Source organism: Lepisosteus oculatus, chromosome 4, assembly GCF_040954835.1.
Source record: "Lepisosteus oculatus isolate fLepOcu1 chromosome 4, fLepOcu1.hap2, whole genome shotgun sequence".
NCBI classification, from domain to species: domain Eukaryota; kingdom Metazoa; phylum Chordata; class Actinopteri; order Semionotiformes; family Lepisosteidae; genus Lepisosteus; species Lepisosteus oculatus.
The window spans coordinates 1,939,423-1,965,381 of NC_090699.1; the positions used below are offsets into that span (position 1 = coordinate 1,939,423).

The 25,959-nt window shown below is 52.2% G+C and overlaps 1 protein-coding gene across 1 annotated transcript; it reads left to right on the forward strand.

The window, feature by feature from the left end:
* Nucleotides 1–1,173: 1,173 nt before the first annotated feature.
* On the forward strand, nucleotides 1,174–24,068 carry LOC102688753 (sulfotransferase 1C2-like). The gene is made up of 9 exons (XM_069188369.1): nucleotides 1,174–1,573; nucleotides 6,097–6,182; nucleotides 6,951–7,222; nucleotides 8,553–8,681; nucleotides 9,167–9,264; nucleotides 9,933–10,059; nucleotides 11,103–11,197; nucleotides 12,760–12,940; nucleotides 23,672–24,068. The coding sequence occupies exons 1-9, from the start codon at nucleotides 1,250–1,252 to the stop codon at nucleotides 23,782–23,784; spliced, it is 1,425 nt and encodes a 474-aa protein (XP_069044470.1). The 5' UTR covers nucleotides 1,174–1,249; the 3' UTR covers nucleotides 23,785–24,068.
* Nucleotides 24,069–25,959: the final 1,891 nt, after the last annotated feature.

Consider the following 25,959-nt stretch of genomic DNA (forward strand, 5'->3'; position numbering starts at 1 on the left):
GTCTATTGCTGAACGTGCTCTTCATTTCCACAAGCCTGTCATAGAGGGGATGGGAGACGTTGTCCATGATTGGACACCTTCTCCTCTCAGCCTCTACCTCCAGGGGGTCCAGGTCAGACCCAGTGACAGAGCTCGCTCTCCTGATGAGCTTGTCCAGCCTGTTAGAGTCCCCTGCTCTAACCCCAGAGCCCCAGCACACCCCTGTGTGGAACATGGCGCCTGCCACCGCCGACTGAGAGAACAGATGTAGCATCTTACTACACACATTGAAGGACCTGAGCCTCCTCGAGGAGTAGAGTCGGCTCTGACCCTTCTTGTAGATGGCCTCGCTGTTCTTAGACCATTCCAGTCTGTCGTCGATGTGCACTCCCAGGTACTTGCACGAGTCCACCATCTCCACGCCACTCCCATGGGTGTAGACAGGAGTAGGTTGACCCTCTTCCTCCTGAAATCTACCACCAGCTCCTTCGTCTTTGTTCCATTCAGTTCCAAGTGGTTCTCCCCACACCACTCCCCACAGCTGCTGACCAGTCCTCTGTACTCCTCCTCCTGCCCACCCCTGACACATCCCACAGTCGCAGAGTCGTCTGAGAGCTCCTGCAGGTGGACTGACCTCGAGGTGTGCTTGAAGTCCGAGGTACAGAGGGTGAAGAGGAACAGAGAAAGAACTGTCCCCTGAGGAGCCCCTGTGTTGCTCACTGCCTGTTCAGACACACAGCTCTGCAGTCTCACAGACTGTGGGCTGCCTGTCAGGTAGTCAGTGATCCACGAGGTCGTGGAGGCATCGACCTGCATCTCCTCCAGCTCCCTCCCTAGCAGTGAGGGCTGGATGGTATCACCCGCTCCTCCAGACAGCCCTGAACCCCTCCCTGCGGACAGTCTGAAAACTTCATCACCAAACAGGCAGGGAAATGACATCACATCCTTCCCACCTCCTCGACTCTGAATATCAACGTCTTCCAGCTGCAAACGTGTTGGGGCTCCCAGGTGCCAGTCAGACAGGTGCGACAGTCCTGTGTCCCCTCGCCATTAAAGCTGTGGACGCAAATGTCAGGGACAGACGCACCTGGGTCTCCTGCAGCCCCCCTGCGTGCGCTGCGTTCTGTGTTGTGTTAAAGTTGTTGCACGCTGGGATGTGTTACACCATACGTGTGCAATAGGGCGATGTGCGGTGTTTGTCTTGTCTTTGTCATAGAATAATGTGCAGTGTGTGTCTTTTCGTCTTTTTTCTGCCTTCTGCTCTGTTGAAATGTACAGGAGTGCTGGGTGTCCAGAGAAAATGTCCCCGAGGGACGATATAATCTGTTTTTATCTTGATACCCAGGACAAGCAGAGAGCAGCTGCCCTCCAGGCCACAAGAGGGCGCTGTGGGAGCAGGCCGGCGGCTGTAGGCCAGAGCTTACTTTGGGCCCTGACTGAGGGTGGTTTGGCAAGTTCAACCAGACATGGGAAGATTCCGAGTAGCTTGAGGCACCAAAAACTTCAACACTCACACAGATACCTTCTCTCTCATTTTCACACTGTTCGATCTCGCCTAGGGCCTACTGCCTTAATACATACTACAGACAAGAAGGTAAGTGCTACATTAGTTTGTAATTCCTTTCTTTTAGAGGCCTGTAACACACTATCACACACAGAGACACAGCTCTCTTACAGCACTGATCTCTATTACTGTCACACAGAGACACAGCTCTCTTACAGCACTGATCTCTATTACTGTCAAACACAGAGACACAGCTCTCTTACAGCACTGATCTCTATTACTGTCCCACACAGAGACACAGCTCTTTTACAGCCCTGATCTCTATTACTGTCACACAGAGACACAGCTCTCTTACAGCACTGATCTCTATTACTGTCCCACACAGAGACACAGCTCTTTTACAGCACTGATCTCTATTACTGTCCAAACAGAGACACAGCTCTCCTACAGCACTGATCTCTATTACTGTCCCACACAGAGACACAGCTCTCTTACAGCACTGATCTCTATTACTGTCCCACACAGAGACACAGCTCTCTTACAGCACTGATCTCTATTACTGTCCCACACAGAGACACAGCTCTTTTACAGCCCTGATCTCTATTACTGTCACACAGAGACACAGCTCTCTTACAGCACTGATCTCTATTACTGTCCCACACAGAGACACAGCTCTTTTACAGCCCTGATCTCTATTACTGTCAAACACAGAGACACAGCTCTCTTACAGCACTGATCTCTATTACTGTCCCACACAGAGACACAGCTCTTTTACAGCCCTGATCTCTATTACTGTCACACAGAGACACAGCTCTCTTACAGCACTGATCTCTATTACTGTCCCACACAGAGACACAGCTCTTTTACAGCACTGATCTCTATTACTGTCCCACACAGAGACACAGCTCTCCTACAGCACTGATCTCTATTACTGTCCCACACAGAGACACAGCTCTCTTACAGCACTGATCTCTATTACTGTCCCACACAGAGACACATCTCTCTTACAGCACTGATCTCTATTACTGTCCCACACAGAGACACAGCTCTCTTACAGCACTGATCTCTATTACTGTCAGACAGAGACACAGCTCTCTTACAGCACTGATCTCTATTACTGTCACACACAGAGACACAGCTCTTTTACAGCCCTGATCTCTATTACTGTCCCACACAGAGACACAGCTCTCTTACAGCACTGATCTCTATTACTGTCACACACAGAGACACAGCTCTTTTACAGCCCTGATCTCTATTACTGTCCCACACAGAGACACAGCTCTTTTACAGCCCTGATCTCTATTACTGTCCCACACAGACACAGCTCTCTTACAGCACTGATCTCTATTACTGTCCCACACAGAGACACAGCTCTCTTACAGCACTGATCTCTATTACTGTCCCACACAGAGACACAGCTCTCTTACAGCACTGATCTCTATTACTGTCCCACACAGAGACACAGCTCTCTTACAGCACTGATCTCTATTACTGTCCCACACAGAGACACAGCTCTCTTACAGCACTGATCTCTATTACTGTCCCACACAGAGACACAGCTCTTTAACAGCCCTGATCTCTATTACTGTCCCACACAGAGACACAGCTCTCTTACAGCACTGATCTCTATTACTGTCACACACAGAGACACAGCTCTTTTACAGCCCTGATCTCTATTACTGTCCCACACAGAGACACAGCTCTCTTACAGCACTGATCTCTATTACTGTCCCACACAGAGACACAGCTCTTTTACAGCCCTGATCTCTATTACTGTCACACAGAGACACAGCTCTCTTACAGCACTGATCTCTATTACTGTCCCACACAGAGACACAGCTCTTTTACAGCACTGATCTCTATTACTGTCCCACACAGAGACACAGCTCTCCTGCAGCACTGATCTCTATTACTGTCCCACACAGAGACACAGCTCTCTTACAGCACTGATCTCTATTACTGTCCCACACAGAGACACAGCTCTCTTACAGCACTGATCTCTATTACTGTCCCACACAGAGACACAGCTCTCTTACAGCACTGATCTCTATTACTGTCCCACACAGAGACACAGCTCTTTTACAGCACTGATCTCTATTACTGTCCCACACAGAGACACAGCTCTCTTACAGCACTGATCTCTATTACTGTCCCACACAGAGACACAGCTCTCTTACAGCACTGATCTCTATTACTGTCACACACAGAGACACAGCTCTCTTACAGCACTGATCTCTATTACTGTCCCACACAGAGACACAGCTCTTTTACAGCCCTGATCTCTATTACTGTCACACAGAGACACAGCTCTCTTACAGCACTGATCTCTATTACTGTCCCACACAGAGACACAGCTCTTTTACAGCCCTGATCTCTATTACTGTCACACAGAGACACAGCTCTCTTACAGCACTGATCTCTATTACTGTCACACAGAGACACAGCTCTCTTACAGCACTGATCTCTATTACTGTCCCACACAGAGACACTCTCAGGTTGTGTCTGCTGACCATGTTCTCGAAGTGTCTCCCTGCCTCTGACTCAGTGTGAACTTGCAGAACCAGATTAGTTTCATTTTTTGTACACTGGAGGAAGACACTGGCACTCTGGCAGACCAGCATGCCTGAGTCTGCTCTTCCTGACAGACAGCATTCTGCAGTGTTCGGTGTGTATGTCCAGGGTGTGGTCACTGAGCCTGTCCTCTCTGGGCAGCCAGGTCTGCCTGTGTCCAGTGTGTGTGTCCAGGCTGTGGTCACTGAACCTGTCCTCTCTGGACAGCCAGGTCTGCCTGTGTCCAGTGTGTGTGTCCAGGCTGTGGTCACTGAGCCTGTCCTCTCTGGGCAGCCAGGTCTGCCTGTGTCCAGTGTGTGTGTCCAGGCTGTGGTCACTGAGCCTGTCCTCTCTGGACAGCCAGGTCTGCCTGTGTCCAGTGTGTGTGTCCAGGCTGTGGTCACTGAGCCTGTCCTCTCTGGACAGCCAGGTCTGCCTGTGTCCAGTGTGTGTGTCCAGACTGTGGTCACTGAGCCTGTCCTCTCTGGACAGACAGGTCTGCCTGTGTCCAGTGTGTGTGTCCAGGCTGTGGTCACTGAGCCTGTCCTCTCTGGACAGCCAGGTCTGCCTGTGTCCAGTGTGTGTGTCCAGGCTGTGGTCACTGAGCCTGTCCTCTCTGGACAGCCAGGTCTGCCTGTGAGCTGATCTCTCTCCTCTCCCCCTCTCCTCTCTCCTCACGCGATCTTGTCCTGTTCACACGCAACCTCGTATCTCTGTCACGCACACACACTGACTACAACTCTGTCTGTCACACACACACACTGACAACAGCTCTGTCTCTCTCTCACACACACACTGACAACAGCTCTGTCTGTCACACACACACTGAGTGCAGCTCTGTCTGTCACGCACACACACTGAGTGCAGCTCTGTCTGTCACGCACACACACTGAGTGCAGCTCTGTCTGTCACGCACACACACACTGACAACAGCTCTGTCTGTCACGCACACACACACTGAGTGCAGCTCTGTCTCTCTCTCTCACACACTGAGTGCAGCTCTGTCTCTCTCTCACACACACACTGAGTGCAGCTCTGTCTCTCTCTCTCTCACACACTGAGTGCAGCTCTGTCTCTCTCTCACACACACTGACCCCGCCCCAGTCTCTCTCTCTCACGCACCCTGACACCACCCCCATAGCTCTCTCACGAACACTGTTCTGGGTCCAGATGGGCTGGCAGTGCCCAGGTCTGACAGTCCTGCTCCAGCAGTGCCCAGGTCTGACAGTACTGCTCCAGCAGTGCCAGGTTCTGCTGTTCTGGGTCCAGATGGGCTGGCAGTGCCCAGGTCTGACAGTCCTGCTCCAGCAGTGCCAGGTTCTGCTGTTCTGGGTCCAGATGGGCTGTCAGTGCCCAGGTCTGACAGTCCTGCTCCAGCAGTGCCAGGTTCTGCTGTTCTGGGTCCAGATTGACTGTCAGGCCCAGGTCTGACAGTACTGCTCCAGCAGTGCCAGGTTCTGCTGTTCTAGGTCCAGATTGACTGTCAGTGCCCAGGTCTGACAGTCCTGCTCCAGCAGTGCCAGGTTCTGCTGCAGCCCCTACACACACACAGACTCCACTCTCTCCTCTCAATTCAGTTCAGTTCAAGGTGCTTTATTAGCATGACCGATGGGTACAATCAGTGTTGCCAAAGAAAATAAAATAATGAAATTCACATGAAACAAAACAAAAAATAGAAGTAAAATAAAATCTACAGACATGTTACAGACATTTACAACAAAGACATATTATAAAATATTGACATCTACTGTAGGCGGCTGGAGCATTATTGGGAGACAGACTCACTGTTCTCTCTCTCTCACACACAGACATTAACTCTGACCCCCTCTCTCTCTCACACACAGACACACACACACAGACTTCACCCCTCTCTCTCTCACACACAGACACACACACACACAGACTCCACCCCCCTCTCTCTCTCTCACACACAGACACACACACACAGACTCCACCCCCCTCTCTCTCTCTCACACACACAGACTCCTCCCCTTGCTCTCTCACACACACATAAACTCTGACCCCTCTCTCTCTCACACACAGTTACCCTTCTCTCCCACCAGCATAAGAGACAGAGAGGAGCCAGAATCGGCCTGCAGAGACCCTTCGGAGCAGAGACACTGGGCCCACCATACAGGCAGACTGCACGGTAAGCCAACTGCTTTCAGCTTCCAGGAGCAGAGAACAGCACAGTGCAGCACAGTCTCGGACCAGAGGACTGTCTGTCTAGCCTAATCAATACTCATTTCTAATTAATCTGAGTGTCTCATCCAGCTGCGTCTTCAGAGAAGCCAGGGTATCAGCTGGTTCCCCACCCCCACCCCTCTCTGTGTACAGTAGTGTCTCCTGTCCTGACTGGAGTGTCTCACCCAGCTGTGTCTGGAGTATCAGCTTGTTCCCCACCCTCACCCCTCTCTGTGTACAGTAGTGTCTCCTGTCCTGACTGGAGTGTCTCACCCAGCTGTGTCTGGAGTATCAGCTTGTTCCCCACCCCCACCCCTCTCTGTGTACAGTAGTGTCTCCTGTCCTGACTGGAGTTTCTCACCCAGCTGTGTCTGGAGTATCAGCTTGTTCCCCACCCCCACCCCTCTCTGTGTACAGTAGTGTCTCCTGTCCTGACTGGAGTTTCTCACCCAGCTGTGTCTGGAGTATCAGCTTGTTCCCCACCCTCACCCCTCTCTGTGTACAGTAGTGTCTCCTGTCCTGACTGGAGTGTCTCACCCAGCTGTGTCTGGAGTATCAGCTTGTTCCCCACTCCTACCTCTCTCTGTGTACAGTAGTGTCTCCTGTCCTGACTGGAGTGTCTCACCCAGCTGTGGCTGGAGAGCAGTCAGGGTATCAGCTGGTTCCCCACCCCCACCCCTCTCTGTGTAAAGTTGTGCGTCCTGACTTCAGTTTTAACTCTGCTTCCCCGCAGATTTACACCTGAGCCCCCGCTGCCCCCCGAGAAGACATCCCAGCCTCGTCCCAGAATCCCACAGCCAGTGATGGAGTCCGCCGCAGTGCCTCCCGTCAGTGGGGACCCTGGGCAGGCCCCGGGGGGTCAGAGGGCAGAGGTCGAAGGTCGGGAGAGAACAGTGATCTGGGAGGGGCTGCCCCTGGGTCCTTCAGTGACGGAGCGCTGGGCAGAGGTGCAGGACTTCCCTGCTCGACCTGACGACATCCTCATCGCCACCTACCCCAAAGCTGGTCAGTCTACCTGTCTCTCTGTCTCTCTGTCTCTCTGTCTGTCTCTCTGTCTGTGGGCAGAGGTGCAGGACTTCCCTGCTCGACCTGACGACATCCTCATCGCCACCTACCCCAAAGCTGGTCAGTCTACCTGTCTCTCTGTCTCTCTGTCTCTCTGTCTCTCTGTCTGTCTCTCTGTCTGTGGGCAGAGGTGCAGGACTTCCCTGCTCGACCTGACGACATCCTCATCGCCACCTACCCCAAAGCTGGTCAGTCTACCTGTCTACCTGTCTCTCTGTCTCTCTGTCTCTCTGTCTCTCTGTCTGTCTCTCTGTCTGTGGGCAGAGGTGCAGGACTTCCCTGCTCGACCTGACGACATCCTCATCGCCACCTACCCCAGAGCTGGTCAGTCTACCTGTCTACCTGTCTCTCTGTCTCTCTGTCTCTCTGTCTGTCTCTCTGTCTGTGGGCAGAGGTGCAGGACTTCACTGCTCGACCTGTTGACATCCTCATCGACACCTACACCAAAGCTGGTCAGTCTCTCTGTCTCTCTGTCTCTCTGTCTCTCTGTCTCGCTGTCTCGCTGTCTCGCTGTCTCGCTGTCTACCTGTCTACCTGTCTACCTGTCTGCCTGTCTCTCTCTCTGTCTGCCTGCCTGTACCTGTCTCTCAGTCTGTTTGTCTTTCTGTCTACCTGTCTGTTTGTCTCTCTGTCTCTCTCTCTGTCTCTCTCTCTGTCTGTCTCTCTGTCTGTACCTGTCTCTCTGTCTGTCGCTCTCTCTGTCTGCCTGCCTGTACCTGTCTCTCTGTCTTTCTGTCTTTCTGTCTTTCTGTCTTATTGTCTCTCTGTCTGTCTGTCTCTCTGTCTGTCTGTCTGTCTGTGTGTCTGTCTCTACCTGCCTCTCTGTCTCTCTCTGTCCCTGTGCCTGTACGAACTCCTCTCTCTCTCCTGTGCCTGTCTCTCTGTCCGTGTGCCTGTAGTAACCCCTCTCTCTCCTGTGCCTGTCTCTCTGTTCATGTGCCTGTAGTAACCCCTCTCTCTCCTGTGCCTGTCTCTCTGTCCGTGTGCCTGTATGAACCCCCCTCTCTCTCCTGTACCTGTCCCTCTGTCCGTGTGCCTGTAGTAACCCCTCTCTCTCCTGTGCCTGTCTCTCTGTCCGTGTGCCTGTAGTAACCCCTCTCTCTCCTGTGCCTGTCTCTCTGTCCGTGTGCCTGTATGAACCCCCCTCTCTCTCCTGTGCCTGTCTCTCTGTCCGTGTACCTGTATGAACCCCCCTCTCTCTCCTGTACCTGTCCCTCTGTTCGTGTGCCTGTAGTAACCCCTCTCTCTCCTGTGCCTGTCTCTCTCTCAGGTACTACGTGGGTGGTGGAGATGGTAGACGCTGTGCTCAGCCAGGGGGACCTGACTCACTGCTTCCGCGCCCCATCTCACAACAGAGCCCCTTTTCTGGAGCTCAACCCCCCTCTACCGTTCCTCTGCGGTACCTGTCTGCCTCTCTGTGTGTTTAACCTGTCTGTCTCTCTGTGTGTCTCAGTGCAGTGTCACTGTGCTGTAGGGGATTAACCTGTCTGTCTCTCTGTGCGTCTCAGTGCAGTGTCACTGTGCTGTAGGGGATTGACCTGTCTGTCTCTCTGTGCGTCTCAGTGCAGTGTCACTGTGCTGTAGGGATTGACCTGTCTGTCTCTCTGTGCGTCTCAGTGCAGTGTCACTGTGCTGTAGGGATTGACCTGTCTGTCTCTCTGTGTGTCTCAGTGCAGTGTCACTGTGCTGTAGGGGATTAACCTGTCTGTCTCTCTGTGCGTCTCAGTGCAGTGTCACTGTGCTGTAGGGGATTAACCTGTCTGTCTCTCTGTGCGTCTCAGTGCAGTGTCACTGTGCTGTAGGGGATTGACCTGTCTGTCTCTCTGTGCGTCTCAGTGCAGTGTCACTGTGCTGTAGGGGATTGACCTGTCTGTCTCTCTTCAGCACTGGACATACTGAAGACTCTTCCATCTCCCAGAATGATAAAGACACATCTGCCCATTCGGCTGGTGCCCCAGTCTTTCTGGGACAATGACTGCAAGGTGAGAAATAGAGACTATTAACTGTCTGTATTAACCCCTCTCTCTCTCTCAGTGCAGTGTTAATGTACTGGAGTGTCCAGTCAGTGTGTCTGTATTAACCCCCCTCTCTCTCTCAGTGCAGTGTTCATGTACTGGAGTGTCCAGTCAGGGTGTCTGTATTAACCCCTCTGTCTCTCAGTGCAGTGTTAATGTACTGGAGTGTCCAGTCAGTATGTGTATTAACCCCTCTCTCTCTCAGTGCAGTGTTAATGTACTGGAGTGTCCAGTCAGTGTGTCTGTATTAACCCCCCTCTCTCTCTCTCTCAGTGCAGTGTTAATGTACTGGAGTGTCCTGTCAGTGTGTCTGTATTAACCCCTCTCTCTCTCTCTCAGTGCAGTGTTACTGTACTGTAGTGTCCAGTCAGTGTCTGAGAGAGAGACTCTCTCAGGCAGTGTGTGTATTAACCCGTCTCTCTCTCAGGCAGTGTGTGTGTGTATTAACCCGTCTCTCTCTCAGGCAGTGTGTGCGTATTAACCCAACTCTCTCTCAGGCAGGGTGTGCGTATTAACCTGTCTCTCTCTCAGGCAGTGTGTGTGTATTAACCCGTCTCTCTCTCAGGCAGTGTGTGTGTATTAACCCATCTCTCTCTCAGGCAGTGTGTGTGTGTATTAACCCGTCTCTCTCTCAGGCAGTGTATGTTGCTCGCAACGCCAAGGACTGCATGGTGTCCTACTACCACTTCCAACGGATGAACCTGAAGATCGCAGATCCTGGCAGCTGGGAAGAGTATTTCGACAGCTTTCTGGCTGGAGAGGGTAGAGTCTGTGTTGTACAGTGTAGCTTCATAGTACAGTACAGAATACCACACTATAGTACAGTATAGTGAGACACAGATCTATAAAGTACAATATTCCACAATCTAGTACAGTATAGTCTGACTCATATCTATACAGTACAGTATACCACACTATATTACAGTATAGAGAGACACAGATCTATACAGTACAGTATACCACACTATATTACAGTATAGAGAGACACAGATCTATACAGTACAGAATACCACACTATAGTACAGTATAGTGAGACACAGATCTATACAGTACAATATTCCACAATCTAGTACAGTATAGTGTGACTCATATCTATACAGTACAGTATACCACACTATATTACAGAATAGAGAGACACAGATCTATACAGTACAGAATACTACACTATAGTACAGTATAGTGAGACACATCTGTATAGTATAGTGACTCATTTCTGTACAGTACAGAATACCACACTGCAGTACAGTATATTAAGACGCATCTGTAAAGTACAGTATACCACACTATAGTACAGTAGAGTGAGACAGATCTATGCTGTAAAGTATATTACAATCCAGAACAGTATAGTGAGACAGATCTGTACAGTACAGTATACCACACTCTAGTACAGTATAGTGAGACACATCTAAACAGTACAGTATACCACAGTATAGTACAGTATAGTGAGACACATCTATACAGTACAGTATACTACATTATAGTATAGTATAGTGTGACAGAGATGTATTCAGTACAGTATACCACACCCTAGTACAGTATAGTGAGACACAGATGTACATTACAGTATCCCACATTATAGTACAGTATAGTGAGACAGAGATGTATACTACATTATAGTACAGTTCAGAGTGAGACACAGATGTATACAGTACAGTATACTACAGTACACTGTATACAGTACAGTATACTACAGTATACTGCAGAGTGAGACATGTATTAAATGCAAGAAATTACATTTCTATATAGTAGAATTTACCCAGCTCTCCTGTCCCTCTCTTCCTCTCTCCTGTCTGTCCTGTGCTCAGTGCCCTGGGGTTCCTGGTTCGATCATGTCATGGGCTGGTGGAGAGACAGACAGAAGCACCAGATTCTCTACCTCTTTTACGAGGACATGAAGGAGGTGAGTGAGAGAGAGAGAGAGACAGGCAAGTGAGAGAGAGAGAGAGAGACAGGCAAGTGAGAGACAGATGAGTGAGAGAGAGACATACACACTAGCTGAATATTTGACCAAAATAAAAAATTACAAACAGAAACAGACCCTGACGAAGTACAGGCTCAGTGACCACAACCTGGCCATAGAAACTGGACACAGGCAGACCTGGCTGTCCAGAGAGGACAGGCTCAGTGACCACAGCCTGGACACACACACTGGACACAGGCAGACCTGGCTGTCCAGAGAGGACAGGCTCAGTGACCACAGCCTGGACACACACACTGGACACAGGCAGACCTGGTTGCCCAGAGAGGACAGGCTCAGTGACCACAGCCTGGACACACACACTGGACACAGGCAGACCTGGCTGTCCAGAGAGGACAGGCTCAGTGACCACAGCCTGGACACACACACACTGGACACAGGCAGACCTGGTTGTCCAGAGAGGACAGGCTCAGTGACCACAGCCTGGACACACACACTGGACACAGACAGACCTGGCTGCCCAGAGAGGACAGGCTGTGCTCCCACTGCCAGCGGGGAGAAATAGAGACAGAGGTGCACTTCCTACTGCACTGTGACAGATACTCTGGGATTAGAGAAACATTCTTCCCCAAATTCAGAAATCTAATCCCAGAGTTCCCACACCTGCCAGAATCACAACGGGTCCCAATCCTACTGGGAGAGGGAGGAGGGAACTCAGTTGATCTGGCAGCCCAGTATGTGATCTCCTGTCACAGCCTGAGGAACAGTGAGTCCGTCTCCCAATAATGCTCCAGCCGCCTACAGTATATGTCAATATTTTATAATATGTCTTTGTTGTAAATGTCTGTAACATGTCTGTAGATTTTATTTTACTTCTATTTTTTGTCTTGTTCCATGTTAATTTTATTATTTTTATTTGCTTTGGCAACACTGATTGTACCCATCGGTCATGCTAATAAAGCACCTTGAATTGAATTGAATTGAATTGACAGGCAAGTGAGAGATGAGTGAGTGAGACAGGGACAGGAGAAAGAGAGAGACAGGTGAGTGAGACAGAGACTTACTGTCAGTAAGAGTAGGGGTGTCCAGTCCGCTGGTCAGTAAGAGTAGGGGTGTCCAGTCCGCTGGTCAGTACAGATCCCGGGACACCGTCAGTAAGAGTAGGGGTGTCCAGTCCGCTGGTCAGTACAGATCCCAGGACACCGTCAGTAAGAGTAGGGGTGTCCAGTCCGCTGGTCAGTACAGATCCCAGGACACCGTCAGTAAGAGTAGGGGTGTCCAGTCCGCTGGTCAGTACAGATCCCAGGACACTGTCAGTAAGAGTAGGGGTGTCCAGTCCGCTGGTCAGTACAGATCCCGGGACACTGTCAGTAAGAGTAGGGGTGTCCAGTCCGCTGGTCAGTACAGATCCCAGGACACTGTCAGTAAGAGTAGGGGTGTCCAGTCCGCTGGTCAGTACAGATCCCAGGACACTGTCAGTAAGAGTAGGGGTGTAATATACATATATAATATTTTTTCTGTGTTGTTTACCTCTGTCTGCCAAGGACCCTGCGAGAGAGATCTCTCGATTGGCCAGATTCCTAGGAAAGGGGCTGGACCAAAGTCAGATTGACAGGATTGTGGACCATACATCTTTTAGCAGCATGAAGGATAATCCAATGGCCAACTACAGCACTGTGCCCAGTGTCATCTTCAACCAATCAGTGTCTCCATTCATGAGGAAAGGTCTGTTCTTCTAAATTGACAACAGCGACTCTCCAGTGTGTCTGTATTAACCCCTCTCTCTCTCTCTCAGTGCAGTGTTAATGTACTGGAGTGTCCAGTCAGTGTGTGTGTATGAACCCCTCTCTCTCTCAGTGCAGTGTTAATGTACTGGAGTGTCCAGTCAGTGTGTGTGTATGAACCCCTCTCTCTCTCAGTGCAGTGTTCATGTACTGGAGTGTCCAGTCAGTGTGTCTGTATTAACCCCCCTCTCTCTCAGTGCAGTGTTAATGTACTGGAGTGTCCAGTCAGTGTGTCTGTATTAACCCCTCTCTCTCTCAGTGCAGTGTTAATGTACTGGAGTGTCCAGTCAGTGTGTCTGTATGAACCCCTCTCTCTCAGTGCAGTGTTAATGTACTGGAGTGTCCAGTCAGTGTGTCTGTATGAACCCCTCTCTCTCTCAGTGCAGTGTTCATGTACTGGAGTGTCCAGTCAGTGTGTGTGTATTAACCCCTCTCTCTCTCAGTGCAGTGTTAATGTACTGGAGTGTCCAGTCAGTGTGTCTGTATGAACCCCTCTCTCTCAGTACAGTGTTAATGTACTGGAGTGTCCAGTCAGTGTGTCTGTATTAACCCCTCTCTCTCTCAGTGCAGTGTTAATGTACTGGAGTGTCCAGTCAGTGTGTCTGTATGAACCCCTCTCTCTCTCAGTGCAGTGTTAATGTACTGGAGTGTCCAGTCAGTGTGTCTGTATGAACCCCTCTCTCTCTAAGTGCAGTGTTAATGTACTGGAGTGTCCAGTCAGTGTGTCTGTATTAACCCCTCTCTCTCTCAGTGCAGTGTTAATGTACTGGAGTGTCCAGTCAGTGTGTCTGTATTAACCCCTCTCTCTCTCAGTGCAGTGTTAATGTACTGGAGTGTCCAGTCAGTGTGTCTGTATTAACCCCTCTCTCTCTCAGTGCAGTGTTAATGTACTGGAGTGTCCAGTCAGTGTGTCTGTATGAACCCCTCTCTCTCTCAGTGCAGTGTTAATGTACTGGAGTGTCCAGTCAGTGTGTCTGTATTAACCCCTCTCTCTCTCAGTGCAGTGTTCATGTACTGGAGTGTCCAGTCAGTGTGTCTGTATTAACCCCTCTCTCTCTCAGTGCAGTGTTAATGTACTGGAGTGTCCAGTCAGTGTGTCTGTATAAACCCCTCTCTCTCTCTCAGTGCAGTGTTAATGTACTGGAGTGTCCAGTCAGTGTGTGTGTATTAACCCCTCTCTCTCTCAGTGCAGTGTTAATGTACTGGAGTGTCCAGTCAGTGTGTCTGTATTAACCCCTCTCTCTCTCAGTGCAGTGTTAATGTACTGGAGTGTCCAGTCAGTGTGTGTGTATTAACCCCTCTCTCTCTCAGTGCAGTGTTAATGTACTGGAGTGTCCAGTCAGTGTGTCTGTATTAACCCCTCTCTCTCTCTCAGTGCAGTGTTAATGTACTGGAGTGTCCAGTCAGTGTGTGTGTATTAACCCCTCTCTCTCTCAGTGCAGTGTTAATGTACTGGAGTGTCCAGTCAGTGTGTGTGTGTATTAACCCCTCTCTCTCTCAGTGCAGTGTTAATGTACTGGAGTGTCCAGTCAGTGTGTGTGTATTAACCCCTCTCTCTCTCTCAGTGCAGTGTTAATGTACTGGAGTGTCCAGTCAGTGTGTCTGTATTAACCCCTCTCTCTCTCTCAGTGCAGTGTTAATGTACTGGAGTGTCCAGTCAGTGTGTCTGTATGAACCCCTCTCTCTCTCAGTGCAGTGTTCATGTACTGGAGTGTACAGTCAGTGTGTCTGTATTAACCCCTCTCTCTCTCAGTGCAGTGTTAATGTACTGGAGTGTCCAGTCAGTGTGTCTGTATGAACCCCTCTCTCTCTCAGTGCAGTGTTCATGTACTGGAGTGTCCAGTCAGTGTGTCTGTATGAACCCCTCTCTCTCTCAGTGCAGTGTTAATGTACTGGAGTGTCCAGTCAGTGTGTCTGTATTAACCCCTCTCTCTCTCAGTGCAGTGTTAATGTACTGGAGTGTCCAGTCAGTGTGTCTGTATTAACCCCTCTCTCTCTCAGTGCAGTGTTAATGTACTGGAGTGTCCAGTCAGTGTGTCTGTATGAAACCCTCTCTCTCTCTCAGTGCAGTGTTAATGTACTGGAGTGTCCAGTCAGCGTGTCTGTATTAACCCCTCTCTCTCTCAGTGCAGTGTTAATGTACTGGAGTGTCCAGTCAGTGTGTGTGTATTAACCCCTCTCTCTCAGTGCAGTGTTAATGTACTGGAGTGTCCAGTCAGTGTGTCTGTATTAACCCCTCTCTCTCTCAGTGCAGTGTTAATGTACTGGAGTGTCCAGTCAGTGTGTCTGTATTAACCCCTCTCTCTCTCAGTGCAGTGTTCATGTACTGGAGTGTCCAGTCAGTGTGTCTGTATTAACCCCTCTCTCTCTCAGTGCAGTGTTCATGTACTGGAGTGTCCAGTCAGTGTGTCTGTATTAACCCCTCTCTCTCTCAGTGCAGTGTTAATGTACTGGAGTGTCCAGTCAGTGTGTCTGTATGAACCCCTCTCTCTCTCAGTGCAGTGTTAATGTACTGGAGTGTCCAGTCAGTGTGTCTGTATGAACCCCTCTCTCTCTCAGTGCAGTGTTAATGTACTGGAGTGTCCAGTCAGTGTGTCTGTATTAACCCCTCTCTCTCTCAGTGCAGTGTTAATGTACTGGAGTGTCCAGTCAGTGTATCTGTATTAACCCCTCTCTCTCTCAGTGCAGTGTTAATGTACTGGAGTGTCCAGTCAGTGTGTCTGTATGAACCCCTCTCTCTCTCAGTGCAGTGTTAATGTACTGGAGTGTCCAGTCAGTGTGTGTGTATTAACCCCTCTCTCTCTCAGTGCAGTGTTAATGTACTGGAGTGTCCAGTCAGTGTGTGTGTATGAACCCCTCTCTCTCTCAGTGCAGTGTTAATGTACTGGAGTGTCCAGTCAGTGTGTGTGTATTAACCCCTCTCTCTCTCAGTGCAGTGTTAATGTACTGGAGTGTCCAGTCAGTGTGTCTGTATTAACCCCCCTCTCTCTCAGTGCAGTGTTAATGTACTGGAGTGTCCAGTCAGTGTGTCTGTATTAACCCCTCTCTCTCTCAGTGCAGTGTTAATGTACTGGAGTGTCCTGTCAGTGTGTCTGTATGAACCCCTCTCTCTCTCAGTGCAGTGTTAATGTACTGGAGTGTCCAGTCAGTGTGTCTGTATTAACCCCTCTCTCTCTCAGTGCAGTGTTAATGTACTGGAGTGTCCAGTCAGTGTTTCTGTATTAACCCCTCTCTCTCTCTCAGTGCAGTGTTAATGTACTGGAGTGTCCAGTCAGTGTGTCTGTATTAACCCCTCTCTCTCTCAGTGCAGTGTTAATGTACTGGAGTGTCCAGTCAGTGTGTCTGTATGAACCCCTCTCTCTCTCTCTGTGTGTTTCTCGCGAGACTGAGTGAGTGAGTGGGCGGAGCTTCGGTGGGTTTGATCGTGTGGCGGTGTTTTCTTCACTGGGTTTGTGTTTTTCTGTCTTTTTTGGGGAAAAGCGGGGTTTATTTTCTCATCATGGCCGGTTCTGGAGGCTCTGATCCTCCAGACCTCTCCTTTGAGAAACTAACTCGCCGCCATGGTGTGAAAATCTCCCCTGCGGAGTTCTGTCCGCTTGAGAGGTGCGTTCTTGCGGTCGGGGAGGTCGTGGGCTGCAGGAACATCAGGTCCGCTTCCCGCATGAGTGGAGGTATAGTCATTTTCTTGCAGTCTACCGATTTGGCAAACACCCTGGTGGAGAAGGGAGTTGTCCTGGACGGCACCTTCACCCCGGTACTGCCTCTCGCGGCCCCGGCTCGAAAGATCACCCTCTCCAACGTGCCTCCGTTCATGAGGAACGAGCTGCTGGAGAGGGAACTGTCCCGATACGGACAGGTGGTCTCTCCGATCAGGAGGGTCCCTCTGGGCTGCAGGGCTCCGCAGCTGAAGCACGTCGTCTCTTTCCGGAGACAGGTCTACGTCATCCTAAAAAACCCCACGGAAGAGATCAATGTGGCCCTTAAATTTCGTATTGACAGCTGCGACTATGTTGTATTCGTGACTTCGGAATCGATGAAGTGCTTCAGGTGCGGGAGCGAGGGGCATGTGGTGAAGAACTGCCCGGAGGTGGAGGAAGAGACAGGCAGGGAGCCTCAGCCCCAGGGCGCACAGGAGGCTAGCCGACAGCGTCAGGCAGCGGGGAGCGGAGCAGCGCAGGGAGGCAGCGGGGAGTCAGAGCCCACGGCCGGGGTGCAGGAGAGGAGATCGCTGGAGGGAGCAGGTGAGCCCGAGCCGGTGGCGTCCCAGTCAGGAGAGCAGATAGTAAAGAGTGGACCACCGCAACCCTCAGAAGAGCAGGGAGCCCCCCACACCGGAGAGCGAGAGATGAGCGCTGCTCAGGAGAGTCAGGGAGAGAGAGAGCAGGTAGTGACACCGACAGGGGAAAACGCGTCTCAAGCGCCAGCGAAAATTGCAGACACGGTGTGGGGAGGAAATGAGTTATCATCTGAAAAAATAGATGATGGTTTTAAGACGCCGCGGAGAAAGCGCACGAAAAAATCTGTGCAGAGTGCGGTGCAGAAGAAGCGCAGCACAGAGAGCTCGGTGGAGGGCGGCTCTGTCGCCGGCCCGGGGGCCGCGAGTGACTCCGACACCGGGAGAGTGAGGACGCGCTGGAGTGTCCTCGCCGCCACCGCCGCCGCCGCCCGGAGCTCCTCGGAGTCCGGGAGCGACGACGAGGGCGGCTTCACCGACTCCTCTCTCGCCTCGGGCTCCTCGGCCCGGCGGAGCTGCAGAGGAGGCTACAGTTTCCAGAGCATTAGGGAGTTCTTAGAGAAGACTAAAGGTAAGAGGGGAACTGTGGTCGAGGACTTTTTTCCCGACTCCGAGCTCTTTGTCCTCTCCGCGACGCGCCATCTGAAGAGGGGCTCGGGTGCGAATGACTTCAGCGATCAGGAGAGATGGCGCCTGAAGAGCCTTTTAGGTAAGATCAGGGCAGGACCGCGGAACGCACCTCAGCACGAATGAGTTCTGTCCCTCACGTCACATCACTATCCGTCTGCGTGCTACATGTCTGTTCGTGTTTTATGTTTTTTCTTTTTTTCTTTTCCGCAAACATGGGCGACATTAGGATAGGGAGTTTAAACACCAATGGGTGCAGGAGGGCTTTGAAGCGAGCTGCGGTGTTGGAGATTATCAAAGAAAAGAACCTGCAGGTGACTTTCCTGCAGGAGACCCACACCGACAGCTCCAACATCGTCGCCTGGCAGCGGGAGTGGCAGGGGGACATCGTGTACAGTCACGGGTCCCCTGTGAGCGCGGGGGTCGCGGTGCTGTTCTCTGTGGGGTTCAAGCCCCTCTCTATCGCCGTCCAGGAGGTGGTGAAGGGTCGCCTGCTACTCGTGCGAGTAGTTATCGGGAAGAAAACCTTTGTTTTTATTAACGTTTACGCTCCCACCGACGGCGGGGAGAGGGTCACCCTCTTCAGGGAGCTTGAGACTGCACTGGCGACCTGCCAGCCTGAAGAGCTGGTCTTCCTGGGGGGGGATTTCAACTGCACAGAGAACAGCACACTGGACAGGAATCACGCAGAGCCACATGGCCCGTCAGCCAGGGAGTTGCGCAGGATCCTCGTCAAGTCTGACCTCACTGACATCTGGAGGAGATGTCATGGGGACACGAGGCAGTACACCTGGGCCCAGGTCAGGGGGAATACCCTCTCTCTGGCCAGGCTAGACCGACTTTACTGCCGTAAATATCATTACAGCATCGTCAAGCAGTGCTCCATCTGTCCAGTGGGCCTGTCGGACCACTGTCTCACTGTCTGCACAGTCGCTGTGCCATCAGTGAGGTCCCGCAGTGCCTACTGGCACTTTAATACCCAGCTGCTTGACGATGCTCACTTCTGCGACTGCCTCGTGTTCTTCTGGCAGCAGTGGAGGAGTCAGAAAGCCCACTTTGTCTCCCTGAGGCAGTGGTGGGATATTGGCAAGGTGCAGATTCGCCAGTTCTGCCAGCAGTACACTGGAAGTGTCACGAGAGGTATCCATGAGTCCATGAAGGCTCTGGAGAGAGACATTCTGGAGCTCCACCAGGCTCTGGAGTGTCGTGCAGACAGGAGGCTAATTGATGATCTCCACACCCAAAAAGAATCACTCATTGGCCTTCTGGACACAAAAGTACAAGGAGCTCTAATAAATTCTAGGGTTCAGAGTGCATCACAGGTAGACGCCCCGACTCGCTATTTCTTCGGCCTAGAGAAGAAACCGGGCCAGAGCCGGCAGATCCACTGCCTGCGCTCGGAGACAGGGCAGGAGCTGCACGAGGCCGGGCAGATCCAGGAGAGGACCGTGCAGTTCTATAAAGCGCTCTTCTCCAGCGAGGCTAGTGAGGACTCGGTCCGCACACGCAGGTTCCTTGAAGACCTTCCACAGGTCCCCGAAGAGGAAAGGGCAGGGCTGGAGAGGCCTCTCTCCTTGGAGGAGCTCTCCACCGCACTCAGTGGCTTGAGCAATGGCAAGACCCCTGGTCTCGATGGCCTGCCAGCCGAATTCTATCGTGCCTTCTGGGCTGTGCTGGGTCCTGACCTGCTCGATGTATATTTGGAAAGTCTGGAGCAGGGGGATCTGCCACTGAGTTGCAGGAGAGCTGTTGTCACCCTGCTGCCCAAGAAAGGGGACCTGTGTGACATTAAGAACTGGAGACCTGTTGCCCTGCTGTGTGTGGATTATAAAATCCTGTCCAAGGCTCTGGCCAACAGGCTGAGGGTGGTGCTGGGGTCCGTGGTGCACTCCGACCAATCGTACTGCGTGCCCGGAAGGTCAATCTTTGATAACATATTTCTGATTCGAGATGTTTTGGCCACCTCCAGACTATTGGGTTTAGACACTGGTCTCATTTCGTTAGACCAGGAAAAGGCCTTTGATAGGGTTGAACATCAGTATTTGTGGAGGACCATGAGGTCGTTCGGGTTCAGCCCTGTCTTTGTTGCCATGATTCAGGTGCTGTACAGTGACATCTTCAGTGTGCTAAAGGTCAACGGAGGGCTGAGTGCTCCGTTTCCAGTGCGGAGGGGAGTCAGGCAGGGCTGTGCACTCTCAGGAATGCTCTACTCCCTTGCCATCGAGCCTCTGCTACATCAGCTGCGCCGGGTCATCAAGGGGCTGTCCATCCCGGGCTGCCCCGACTCCACTGTCAAGATCTCGGCGTACGCTGATGACATCATGGTCGTGGTCAGTGGAGAACAGGATGTCAGGGCGCTACAGACAACTTTAAGTGATTTCCAGCGGCTATCATCAGCCAAAGTGAACTGGGCCAAGAGTAGCGCCCTACTCCTGGGGGAGTGGAGCGAGATGGGTCCCCCAGCCTTGCCAGAGAGGCTCAGCTGGACCAGAGGGGGACTCAAATACCTGGGGGTGCACCTGGGGGATGAGGCCAGCGTGAAAAAGAACTGGGAGGGGCTCCTTGAAAAAGTGAAAGGTCGTCTGGACCGCTGGCGCTGGCTGCTCCCCCAGATCTCCTACAGAGGCCGGGCTCTGATTGTCAACACCCTGGTGGCTTCGATGTTGTGGCATCGCTTGGTGTGTCTGGAGCCACCAGCCGGACTGGTCGAGGAGCTGCAGGCCACGCTCCTCGACTTCTTCTGGGACGGACTGCACTGGCTGCGGAGGGGCGTCCTCTATTTGCCCAGAGAAGACGGAGGGCAAGGACTCATCGACATCCGGAGCCGAGTGGACGCCTTTCGCCTGCAGGCAGTGCAGAAGCTGCTGTTTGGCCCGGCCTCGCTGTCCTGGAGGGAGCTGACCTTCACCCTGCTGCGTCGAGCAGGACACCTCGGGCTCGACTGTGTGCTCTTCCTAATGGACACCAGCAGGGTTGACCTGTCTCCACTGCCGCCTTTCCAGCGCAGTCTCCTGGAGGCCTGGCGGCATCTGCGCGTGCAGAGGGAAGAGGAGCGGCCCAGTCTATACTGGACACTCAGGGAACCATTAATACACAATCTACGAATGGACATAGAACCGGGCCGCTCCTTGGACTTTACCAGCAGACTGGTCCACGCCAACATCACACAGCTCCACCACCTGCTGGACGTGGATCAGGGCTGCTGGCGCAGCGTGGAGTGGGCGTGTGGCGCGCTGGGACTACACTCGCGGCGGTGTGTAGACAGGTTTCTCAGTCAGCTTCGCTCTGCTCTGCCTCTCCAGGAGATGCTGCTGATCCAGGGTCTGTTTGAGGACCATCACATTCCAACCACACAGCCTCCTTTCCCTGGTCTGCTAGTGTCTCCTGCGCTCAGTCCCGGACCGACGGGATCTCTCCTTGAGCCCCTTGCCTCAGAGGAGAGGTCTCTAGCTGGTGTTGGGGGGAAATGTCTGTACAGACTAGTCGTAACATCTAGGCACCAGGCCCAGCTGTCCGCGCTCCCTGACACTCCCTGGAGGGCTCGTCTGGGAGTGCCGGATGACGTCCGGCCTGCCTGGGGTAGCCTCTACAGATTTCCCCTCAACAAGAGGGCTGGTGATCTGCAGTGGAGGGTCCTGCACACCATCCTGGGGGTCAACTCGTTTGTGTCGGTTCTGGACCCGGCGGTGTCTGACGCCTGTCCCTTCTGCGCTCAGAGGGAGACGGTGTTCCACTGCTACAGCGCCTGCCCCCGCCTGTCGCCCATGTTTGCTGTACTGATCCGGCTCTTCACCAACCTTGGCCTGGCCTTCAACAATGTTATCTTCGTGTTTGGGGTAGGTCACACAAAAAAACGGAAAACTCAGACCCTCCTCGCTAATTTTTTGCTGGGCCAGGCCAAACTCACCATCTACAGGACTCGGAAAAATAAGATCTCTGGTTCCGGGTCTGTAGACTTGGTGAGGATGTTCGAAGGGTTGGTGAAGAGCAGGATATCGTTAGAATTTCTGTTTTACAAATCGCATAATGACCTCAGAACATTCGAAAAGTTTTGGTGTTTTGGAAATGTCCTGTGCAGGATCATAAATAATGAAAGAGTTTTATTCCAATTATGATTTTTATTTATTTTTATTATTTTTTTTTTCTCCTCTTAATTCTTAAAATAGAGTTTTAAGACCCTTGATTAATACTTTTGTTTTTTTTCTGTCAAATAAAGTTTGATTGAACTCTCTCTCAGTGCAGTGTTAATGTACTGGAGTGTCCAGTCAGTGTGTCTGTATTAACCCCTCTCTCTCTCAGTGCAGTGTTAATGTACTGGAGTGTCCAGTCAGTGTATCTGTATTAACCCCTCTCTCTCTCAGTGCAGTGTTAATGTACTGGAGTGTCCAGTCAGTGTGTCTGTATGAACCCCTCTCTCTCTCAGTGCAGTGTTAATGTACTGGAGTGTCCAGTCAGTGTGTGTGTATTAACCCCTCTCTCTCTCAGTGCAGTGTTAATGTACTGGAGTGTCCAGTCAGTGTGTGTGTATGAACCCCTCTCTCTCTCAGTGCAGTGTTAATGTACTGGAGTGTCCAGTCAGTGTGTGTGTATTAACCCCTCTCTCTCTCAGTGCAGTGTTAATGTACTGGAGTGTCCAGTCAGTGTGTCTGTATTAACCCCCCTCTCTCTCAGTGCAGTGTTAATGTACTGGAGTGTCCAGTCAGTGTGTCTGTATTAACCCCTCTCTCTCTCAGTGCAGTGTTAATGTACTGGAGTGTCCTGTCAGTGTGTCTGTATGAACCCCTCTCTCTCTCAGTGCAGTGTTAATGTACTGGAGTGTCCAGTCAGTGTGTCTGTATTAACCCCTCTCTCTCTCAGTGCAGTGTTAATGTACTGGAGTGTCCAGTCAGTGTTTCTGTATTAACCCCTCTCTCTCTCTCAGTGCAGTGTTAATGTACTGGAGTGTCCAGTCAGTGTGTCTGTATTAACCCCTCTCTCTCTCAGTGCAGTGTTACTGTACTGGAGTGTCCAGTCAGTGTGTGTATTAACCCCTCTCTCTCTCAGTGCAGTGTTAATGTACTGGAGTGTCCAGTCAGTGTGTGTGTATTAACCCCTCTCTCTCTCAGTGCAGTGTTAATGTACTGGAGTGTCCAGTCAGTGTGTGTGTATGAACCCCTCTCTCTCTCTCAGTGCAGTGTTAATGTACTGGAGTGTCCAGTCAGTGTGTGTGTATTAACCCCTCTCTCTCTCAGTGCAGTGTTAATGTACTGGAGTGTCCAGTCAGTGTGTCTGTATGAACCCCTCTCTCTCTCAGTGCAGTGTTAATGTACTGGAGTGTCCAGTCAGTGTGTGTGTATTAACCCCTCTCTCTCTCTCAGTGCAGTGTTAATGTACTGGAGTGTCCAGTCAGTGTGTCTGTATTAACCCCTCTCTCTCTCAGTGCAGTGTTAATGTGCTGGAGTGTCCAGTCAGTGTGTCTGTATGAACCCCTCTCTCTCTCAGTGCAGTGTTAATGTACTGGAGTGTCCAGTCAGTGTGTGTCTGTATTAACCCCTCTCTCTCTCTCAGTGCAGTGTTCATGTACTGGAGTGTCCAGTCAGTGTGTGTGTATTAACCCCTCTCTCTCTCAGTGCAGTGTTAATGTACTGGAGTGTCCAGTCAGTGTGTCTGTATGAACCCCTCTCTCTCTCAGTGCAGTGTTAATGTACTGGAGTGTCCAGTCAGTGTGTCAGTGTGTGTGTATTGACCCCTCTCTCTCTCAGTGCAGTGTTCATGTACTGGAGTGTCCAGTCAGTGTGTCAGTGTGTCTGTATTGACCCCTCTCTCTCCCAGGGACGGTGGGGGACTGGAAGAATGTCTTCACCGTCTCCCAGAATGAGAGATTCGAGGAGGAGTATCGCCGCCTGATGACTGACCCCTCCCTCACCTTCCGCACGGAGCTGTGAGCGCTCTGGCGCCCCCTGGCTGTGGGGGCTTGGCAGGCCTGCAGAATGAGCCAGCCAGGAACTACAAGTCCCATGAGTCGAGAGACTACATCTCCCATGATCCCTCGAGTCGTGGTCTTTTAGCTCTGTCTGAAACAAGCGTGATGGCTGTGCCACAGCTGCTGGGCATGACTCGCGTCTTCATGCAGCAGCAGCCCTGAAGTTTTACAGCCTTGTTTTTTCTTTTTTAATCACTTTTCTTTAAAAAAATCCTTCACAATAAATAGCAGGAGAAAAATTCTGAATCTGGAGTTTGTGAATTTGTGCGGCACATCAGGAGCTCAGAAACACACAGGGTGTTCAGCCATCGCACAAGAGTACAACTCCTGGGTACAACAGGACGACGTTCCTCGGCAGTGCCCTGACCGAGCTCCTCCAGGAGCCCAGGGCCATGGAAGGTCAGAGAGGTCGTGTGGAACCTGAGACGGCCTTTCCCTTGCTCTGCGGCTGGAGCTGTGTCAGCTGGATCAGCATCAGTACTAGTACTAGTACTAGAATTAGTATTAGTATTAGTATTGGTATCAGTACCAGTACTAGAATTAGTTTCAGTATCAGTGTTAGTATCAGGCCTGCTCTGTAGAGCCCCCTGTGAGCAGACTGAGGCCCCCTCTGTAGAGCCCCCTGTGAGCAGACTGAGGCCCGCTCTGTAGAGCCCCCTGTGAGCAGACTGAGGCCCGCTCTGTAGAGCCCCCTGTGAGCAGACTGAGGCCCGCTCTGTAGAGCCCCCCTGTGAGCAGACTGAGGCCCCCTCTGTAGAGCCCCCTGTGAGCAGACTGAGGCCCGCTCTGTAGAGCCTGTCCTGTGAGCAGACTGAGGCCCGCTCTGTAGAGCCCCCTGTGAGCAGACTGAGGCCCGCTCTGTAGAGCCCCCTGTGAGCAGACTGAGGCCCCCTCTGTAGAGCCCCCTGTGAGCAGACTGAGGCCCGCTCTGTAGAGCCCCCTGTGAGCAGACTGAGGCCCGCTCTGTAGAGCCCCCTGTGAGCAGACTGAGGCCCGCTCTGTAGAGCCCCCTGTGAGCAGACTGAGGCCCCCTCTGTAGAGCCCCCTGTGAGCAGACTGAGGCCCGCTCTGTAGAGCCTGTCCTGTGAGCAGACTGAGGCCCGCTCTGTAGAGCCCCCTGTGAGCAGACTGAGGCCCGCTCTGTAGAGCCCCCCTGTGAGCAGACTGAGGCCCCCTCTGTAGAGCCTGTCCTGTGAGCAGACTGAGGCCCCCTCTGTAGAGCCTGTCCTGTGAGCAGACTGAGGCCCCCTCTGTAGAGCCTGTCCTGTGAGCAGACTGAGGCCCGCTCTGTAGAGCCTGTCCTGTGAGCAGACTGAGGCCCGCTCTGTAGAGCCCCCTGTGAGCAGACTGAGGCCCCCTCTGTAGAGCCCCCTGTGAGCAGACTGAGGCCCGCTCTGTAGAGCCCCCTGTGAGCAGACTGAGGCCCGCTCTGTAGAGCCCCCTGTGAGCAGACTGAGGCCCGCTCTGTAGAGCCCCCTGTGAGCAGACTGAGGCCCGCTCTGTAGAGCCTGTCCTGTGAGCAGACTGAGGCCCGCTCTGTAGAGCCCCCTGTGAGCAGACTGAGGCCCGCTCTGTAGAGCCCCCTGTGAGCAGACTGAGGCCCGCTCTGTAGAGCCTGTCCTGTGAGCAGACTGAGGCCCCCTCTGTAGAGCCCCTGTGAGCAGACTGAGGCCCGCTCTGTAGAGCCCCCTGTGAGCAGACTGAGGCCCGCTCTGTAGAGCCCCCTGTGAGCAGACTGAGGCCCGCTCTGTAGAGCCTGTCCTGTGAGCAGACTGAGGCCCCCTCTGTAGAGCCCCTGTGAGCAGACTGAGGCCCCCTCTGTAGAGCCCCCTGTGAGCAGACTGAGGCCCGCTCTGTAGAGCCCCCTGTGAGCAGACTGAGGCCCGCTCTGTAGAGCCTGTCCTGTGAGCAGACTGAGGCCCGCTCTGTAGAGCCCCCTGTGAGCAGACTGAGGCCCCCTCTGTAGAGCCCCCTGTGAGCAGACTGAGGCCCGCTCTGTAGAGCCCCCTGTGAGCAGACTGAGGCCCGCTCTGTAGAGCCCCCTGTGAGCAGACTGAGGCCCGCTCTGTAGAGCCTGTCCTGTGAGCAGACTGAGGCCCCCTCTGTAGAGCCCCTGTGAGCAGACTGAGGCCCGCTC